Consider the following 8,122-nt stretch of genomic DNA (forward strand, 5'->3'; position numbering starts at 1 on the left):
TGTTAAGAATAGGAGTTTAGCAATTCAGTTTGTCCGTGAGGGGGAGAAATACAGAAGGGATAAGTTAGTAAGGAGGCAAGGGTGTGGCCGCCTAGAAGGTGCTTGTGATTGGGAAATGCAAGTAGATTTAGGGGGAAAGCTTGTTATTCCCCAGGAAATAGTTTGTACCGAGCAGAGGCTTGACATAGTGTTGTGGTCAGTGAGTCAACGGATAGTTTATTTCATTGAGCTGGGTGTAGGGGATTCATAGCAAGATCAGCTGTCTCGCTCCTGGGGGAACTCGGAGTGCGGGGACAGAGTTTGAGGAAGACAGTGAAGGAAATGTCAGATGAAGCACCCAGAGCTCTGTCTAGTTAAGCCTTGCCATAATAGCTTATCATAGGACTTAGGAGGTTATTCACTGAGTGCTGATCCTTTCTCTAGAGCACAAACTTCTTGTGTTTATTTGAATTTTGTTGACATCTTTCCTTTATTTGGTTTCACTAAATAACAGCAGTAACAGTCTTCCTTATATTTTTTTTTGCAGATATTTTTACAGAGTGAACCTTTTTTTTTTTTTTTTTCAGTTTTTCGCAACGTAGTATATGCAGTGTGTTGTAAAATAATTTTGAAATCGGGCAGTAGGGGGTGCCACCAGTTCCAAAGAAGTGCAATGGCATTACACAAAATTTGTCAATTAATCAATGACGGTTTTTCTAGGGCTGTAGTCAACCAAAGAAATCTTGGTCGACTAAAGTCATACATAATCTTCGACTAATCGATTAGTCATGGGAAAAAAAATCTGCACGTTATTTTTACTTCTGCAGTGGTGTGTCTGTGTCACTCTGCATTGACACCTCCAAAACGCTAGTCGGCGGTGGAGGACTGTTAAGTGCTGTAAGGTTTAGTTGATTCAAAACACACATTAAATATGGCTTAATAGAGACAATTTCAAACACAAGTACGCAAATTGGCTTCACTATAACTTGCAGCATTGACAGAGAAACACTTGTCTTTATCTGGACACATTTCCCCCACAGTACAGCATGCTAACATTATTAGCACAGGTCTATGGCATTTTACATTGTATAAATTAGCCTAGCGTCTAGCGATCCTTTCCTCTTCTCATATAAAACCAGGGACAATAGCAACATGTAACAAAGGTAACGGCACACAATTTCGCTCCATTACAACTCACAAGATTCACCAACAAAACAACTGTCTTATACTAAACACGTTTTCCAAGCAAATACAACATGCTAACGTTATTAGCGCCAGCCTATGGCATTTTACATTGTATGATTTAGCCTAGCGATGAGCAGTGATTTCCTATGTTCATATGAAGCCAGGATAAATCCCAAAGTATAAATCCCTAAAGGATATATCACACAAGACTTAAAATGCTATTTTAGTGGAGGCTTTAGTGTCTTCACGGTGTCAGTATACGGCGAGAGACAGGAGGTCTGTGTTACCACAACGCTGAGCGTCAGGGTGGGCGAGTTCAACTTTCTTTTTTTTTTTTAAAGATATTTTTTGGGGTATTTTTAAGCCTTTAATCGATAGGACAGATGAGCGTGAAAGGGGGAGAGAGAGAGAGAGATGGAGTGACATGCAGCAAAGGGCCACAGGCCGGAGTCGAACCCGGGCCGCTGCGGCAACAGCCTTGTACATGGGGCGCCTGCTCTACCACTAAGCCACCGACGCCCTGCGAGTTCAACTTTCTGTCAACAACGAGGGTGTTTTGAATACACCCCCATTTTCACAAGTAACTTAGCCTGTCTCTCCTGCCGCAGGAAATAATGGATTAATCCTGGGAAGTTATTGATGTAGCACTTTTCTCCTTGTGAAAGTAACACAGCGATTATTCGACCAATGAGAATTTGGTTGGATGAGAGCATATCGACCAAATAATCGACTAGTCGACCAAGAGACTACAGCCCTAGGTTTTTCAAACATTACCAAACTTACTGGACTTTTTTAACTAAGCCATTAAAGCATGTTCAGAAAATTAAATGCAGTTGACCAATAGGAAGCAACTGTTTCCAGAGAAAAGCATGGCCCGATAGAGATTTGGACGTGCATTTGGACATAAGGCCTGTTGATAATCTTTATGCAGGCATCCTAAATTGTGAAAAGCCTTGGTGCTACCCAGCCTTCAATTTTCAAGGTCCATGCTGGCTTGAACCCTGAAATTGCCACTTGGGACTATATTTTTAACTTGTTTTTGCTGCTGAGTCAGTTTGACATCCTGGATATATCTTATATCCATAAATTTAAATGAAACTGAACATGATGTTGTTAATGAAGGTATGAAATGACTTATGTAATCAAAGATTTGGTTATCTCATTAGTAATGCATCCATACCATGTTGAAATGCAGCTCAAACTCGCATCAATAACCAAAAAAAAATTTCTCAGATGGTGATATTGAAAACAAAATTTTGTTGAGGATCTGTGAAAAACAATGATTCTTCAGGGAAAATATCTTACCAATACCAAACTCTATATTGTGACACAATAGGAGACTGAATCTCAAAGTTAACATCCAACTTTGTTTCAGCATTGGTTCACAGAACTCCCTCCTGTGTTGACCTTTGAACTGTCAAGATTTGAGTTTAACCAAGCACTGGGACGACCTGAGAAGATCCACAACAAGCTAGAGTTCCCCTCTGTCCTCTACATGGACAGGTAATAGAAATAGTATTATAGATTCTACACTGTTTTTCTCTGCATTAAATAACATGAATCCCAAGTCTCTTAAAGAATGAAACTTTTGCTGTGCTCTTTGTGTTGTTAGGTACATGGATAGGAACAGAGAAATAACTCGGATTAAGAGGGAGGAGATCAAGAGGCTAAAAGAGCATCTGACACTGCTTCAACAGCGACTGGAGAGGTACTACTTGAAGACCAATCACTTTTTGTTTAGCCAAGGTCAACAAAGCTCTTGAGACAACCACCAAGAGTTATTTCTCATGCTGGCAATTCCCTCTCTTTCTTCATCTGTCACTATGCCCTCTTTTTGATACTCTCTCCTTTGACTTCCCTGCATCTCTTTGACTCTCACTCTCTCTCTCTCTGTTCTCTCTCAGGTATCTGAGTTATGGCTCAGGCCCCAAGAGGTTTCCTCTGGCAGATGTCCTCCAGTATGCCATGGAGTTTGCCTCCAGTAAGCCAGTGTGCACCTCCCCAGTGGAAGACATTGACTCATCAGGACCTCCCGGTGGCACAATGGGACAGCAGCTGCCCCCAACAAGGCAAGTCTCCTAGCATGGCTGTAGACTCTTAGGCTGCAGTCTAAAAGTCTTTTTTTTCTTTCCTGCCTGAGTGAAATGACCCAAAGTATCTCAGTGGCAGCCATGATAAGAGCTGGTGGAATTCTCTAAATGCTAAGGAGAGATCACCATTTTTTTCACAGGGTTGTCTACATTTATACAGCCTGCATAAATAAAACAATAGGGTAGTAACACACTGGGTCAAGTGTCTCAGATGTGCTTTTAGCAATCCAGATTTGGAACATTGCAGCTTCACCACAGCAGGTCATATCGATAACATAAACGGTTGCAAAATTATGGAGCCCAGTGAAAATGTTGTCGATTTCTCCTATGGGTCCTTTCCACTGTCACTTTTGGCCAAGCTGAGTCAAGCCATGGCATACCAATTTTTGTTTCCATTATCAGTTAAGATTCACAGTGCCACGCTGAATCGCTCCAGAGATTGATTTTCTCTGTAAGACTGAAAGCCAGCCGCCTGCATCCAAGCGGATAGCGGTGACAGCCCGCCTACAGCAGTCAACCCCCAATGACCCCCCTTTCCCCCTCAAACAAGCCTGTTGCGAGACTCTACTCACCTATGTCTGCAGAAGACCAGAAAGAAGGGCTTTTTAAAAGTCTCTGTGTGTTCAGCTCTCAGTACATTGGTAGCTTCTAACCAAATCTTTGTGGTTTGGAGATTAGTTTCCCTCCAGTGCTTCGTTTTTACTTTAGATATCTGCTTTATTTTACTGTTTCATATTTGCTTTCAGCTGTGTAAGTCATGTTAAGTAACTGCTATGGAAAACCCATCATTTACTTATTTTACTTTACTTCTACATAACTGGGGACATTTATTGTGAAGAATCTTACTTAAACCATGGATAACCCAAAGTTTTTAAACATCACCACTCAAGGTAAGCCGTCACAAGTTAAAGACACACCTTCAAGTGGGTAGCCCTGTTGTAATGGGGAAGCAAATCCCTGCTGCGCTGGGCTGACAGGCTGAACCAAGTTAAACCAGCCCTTGATTGTCAGAAAGGGGTATTAGCCCCATGATTGTCATTTCCTTATGAATTCTCTTTTATATTTTCCTTGACCTCATGATGTTTTCCATCAATGTCAGGGAAAAGTGTGTAGGAAAAGACATGGAACTTAATTTTTAATATTAATATATACTTTCAACATATTGTACCACAATAGCCAGAATCATAATTATAATATTATTACTTTCATTAATGTTGTTGTAAGCTATTACCGTTACTGTCTGTCCTGCATCTCTCTCTGTCTCTGTCTCTCTCTCTCTGTCTCTCTTTCTGTCTCATTGTGTCATACGGATTACTGTTAATTTATTATGTTGATCTGTTCTGTACGACATTTATTGCACGTCTGTCCGTCCTGGAAGAGGGATCCCTCCTCAGTTGCTCTTCCTGAGGTTTCTACCGTTTTTTTCCCCTGTTAAAGGTTTTTTTTTGGGGGGGAGTTTTTCCTTATCCGCTGCAAGTGTCCTAAGGACAGAGGGATGTCGTATGCTGTAAAGCCCTGTGAGGCAAATTGTGATTTGTGATATTGGGCTTTATAAATAAAATTGATTGATTGATTGATTGAATTATTTTGACTATTCCATATAGTCCTAATCTTGTGTAACTGTTAAACTTTTAAACAATGATTGTGTAACAAGCAGGGGAAACCAGGGGAGAAAATCAACTCTTAGATGCATCGCAATACAGACGTTGATGATTGGGCATCGATTCACAAATATTAATGATTGATTATCTAAATGTTTATAAATAATATGATGCTGACAGAACAAAAGTGATGGAGCTCAACTGCGATGGCACTGCAGCACCCGGACACGCTGGAGTTAATTTGTAATGCTTCTTCCCTAAAGGCAGCATTTACAAGTTTGTCCTAATTTAATGTCCAAATAATTACATTCGTGAGACAAACATGAAAATACATTGTGACTACTTTCTACGCCATCACCCAGAGGCAAACGTTAATGGAGTGGAGCAGCGATCGGCAGTGAAGTTAACAAACAAGACTGTCTGACCAACACACTGCAGCATTAACCAACTTAAACCAAATCTGTGATGAAGAAAATAACTCTCTGCTCAGTCTGTTTTACCTCAAAAATTCTGTGCCCAGTTCGCTCAGGTTCTCAGCTTTCCCTGCAGCAACGGAGAGGCTGCCTTTTCACTGCTGGAGACATACTTTCAGTGGTGGGGGATTGGAGTCATGTGACTTGACTAGAGTCAGACTAGAGTCAGACTTGAGTAGTATTCATAACTTGAGACTTGATTTTGATGTGAGACAGATGACTTAAGAGGACTTGACTTGTTTATGAAGTATTTGTATTTTTCCAGACAGTGATGAGGAAAGGTTTTGTTTTTGAAACATGACAACACATTTGTCTCACCGTGGGACGTCCCCGGCTGATATTGGTGGCTGCTCAGAGAGCTCTGTTCTCCTGCATAGCTCTGCTTGGAGGAATGAAACTATGTACAGCAGCATCATGGGCTTTATCTTGTCCTTTTATTTGCTTCTATCTGCGTGATACGTAACTACCAAGATGACGTGGGGGGTCGGCAGCCTGTTGCAGCAGCTCTGACTATTTACACTCTTTTTGCTTCTTTTTCGTATCTTTAACTTCTGTTTTATAGGGTTTTTTTCCTGCTAATTTATGTTGTATTGCTGCAGCGTTCTAGTTGTAGTATTACTGGGGAGTAATTCCTTTTTTCTTAGCGTAGGTTTTCTTTACTGTTAACTATGTTAACGTACACTCGCGAGGAATGACTCCATCTCAAACATGAAGCCGACATCCCTGCTGGGCGGATTCCTGAGGAGATATGGAGGGGCAACCACCATGGGAAGAAAGCCGGCGCTAAGGTCAGAGAGAGGATTTTGAGAGACAGGACATTCAAGCCCTTTTTGCCCTCTATCATAATGGGGAATGTGAGGTCACTCACCAACAAAACGGACAAACTGGCAGCCCTTGTAAACAACCAGTGTGTGTACAGGGAGTGCAGCATGCTCTGCCTCACGGAGACATGGCAACATGGGAATATACCGGACAGTGTTATCAGTCTACCCGGCTGATCTGCCTTGGACCGGGGGAAGCAGAGCGACAAGAAGAGAGGAGGGGGGTTTGCTATCTTTGTTAATACTAAGTGGTTTAACGCTGGACATGTAACCGTAAAGGACTGTGTGTGTACTCCTGATGTAGAGCTCCTGGCGGTGGGACTACGGCCATACTATCTACTGCGAGAATTTTCATACACCATCATGGTGGTTGCTTACATTCCCAGCTGTTGCAGCCAGCGCGAGTGATGTCATCCACTCAGTGATCACAGGACTACAGATGCAGCACCCCAGCGCTCTCATCCTGATCAGTGGGGACTTCAATCAAGTCTCTCTCTCTCTTGTCCTGACCAACTTCACACAATATGTGGACTGTGCAATGAGAGGGAATAAAATCCTGGATCTTCTGTATGCCAACGTGGAGAAAGGATATAATTCTTCTTCTCTCCATCCACTTGATGACTCAGACCACAACCTGATACTCCTTGACACCACTTACAGGCTGATGAGGGAACAGCAGGCGGCCAGCACAAGGACTGTTAACGTCTGGTCTGATGGCACAGAGGAGGCACTGCAGGAGTGTTTTAATGTCACAGACTGGGGATTTTTTATAGAAGACTTTAGCGATGACATGGAGGGTCTCTCTCATTGCATTACGGACTACATACAATTCTATGAGGACAACATTGTCCCAAAAAAACAAGCCATGGATCAATAAAGAAATTAAAGGCCTTCTTAACAGGAAGCAGAGGGTGTTCATGTCCAAGGATCACGAGGAACTCAGGGCTGTTCAGAAGGAGCTGAGGAGGAGACTGAGGAGGCCAAAAACAGCTACAAGATTGGGGCCAAGATGGGACAGAACAACACAAAAGAGGTGTGGAATGAGATGACGACAATGACAGGCTGTGGGAAATTCACACCTGGAGTCAAAGGTGGCCCAGAATTTGCAGCAGAGCTAAACTTAAGCCCTTTTTAGATAGGAATTGTGCAGATTTACAGGAAAGCCCAGTCTTCTTTCACCCATGGCAGTATAAAAACAAAATCGGGGAGTGCGGCAAAATGCCACCTACCTACTTTTGTTTATACAGAATGCGCCTTTTTCGGGGCAATGGGGGGTGTGAGCAAGTAACAAAACGTGTAGCACAGCGTGTGACGTAAACAGTGACGTGGGAGGGAAGCCGAGGCTAGTTAGTCCTTCGGTGATTCTCTCGTAAGTCAGCTCGTTCTTCACCGTTCCTGTCATCTGACGGCAAATGGCCTCTTCGTTTGCGAGGGCAAGGAGGGTGCGCAATTCCTTGTCTCCTCAGTTGCTCATCTTTACAGTGTCTTGTCAGGTTTGCGTTTCGCTCTTGCTACTAGCTGCTCGCTAATTCCTGCTATCAGCTGTTCCTGGTTATCTACCACCAGTGGCTCGCACGTGCGGCGTCATCAACAGCTCCTCCCACAAGTCATCAACAGCCCCTCCCATTGCGGAAGGCCACCTCGGTCTTTTTACACTAAAAGGGTTCCGCCAACATGACTACCCTACGAGGCGGAAAATTGGGCACCTCGGATCAACTCGCCAATCCGGCTTTGTGTGTTTAAACACTCGCAGCTTGCTGGCAAAATGGCCCAACATTCATGGAAAATCTGGCAGTGTCAAAGGGGCTTTATTCTTCAATAGGTTTCAGACAACAAACCCCCCTGTGAGCTCTGTCTGTGGATCCGAGTCCCCACCCACCATCACTGTATCCATTCACACTGCTGTTGACTCTGCTCCCCTCCCCAGCAGCGACCTGTCTTCCTCCCCCTCCCCCTGCTCATCGACAGCTTCA

General features: G+C 43.3%; 1 protein-coding gene across 9 annotated transcripts in view; it reads left to right on the forward strand.

The window, feature by feature from the left end:
* The window catches only part of usp25 (ubiquitin specific peptidase 25), a 242,263-nt gene that overhangs the window by 112,109 nt on the left and 122,032 nt on the right, over positions 1-8,122 (forward strand). For all 9 annotated transcript variants that reach the window (XR_007569272.1, XM_050035507.1, XM_050035499.1 and 6 more), the window contains 3 exons: positions 2,540-2,667; positions 2,777-2,872; positions 3,069-3,233. Coding sequence is in view for 8 of the 9 variants with exons in the window: in XM_050035507.1 (XP_049891464.1) it covers positions 2,540-2,667; positions 2,777-2,872; positions 3,069-3,233 (389 nt within the window). In the remaining variant the exon portion in view is untranslated. The remainder of the gene's footprint in view (positions 1-2,539; positions 2,668-2,776; positions 2,873-3,068; positions 3,234-8,122) is intronic.

Source organism: Epinephelus moara, chromosome 3 (assembly GCF_006386435.1).
Source record: "Epinephelus moara isolate mb chromosome 3, YSFRI_EMoa_1.0, whole genome shotgun sequence".
Taxonomy (NCBI): Eukaryota; Metazoa; Chordata; class Actinopteri; order Perciformes; family Serranidae; genus Epinephelus; species Epinephelus moara.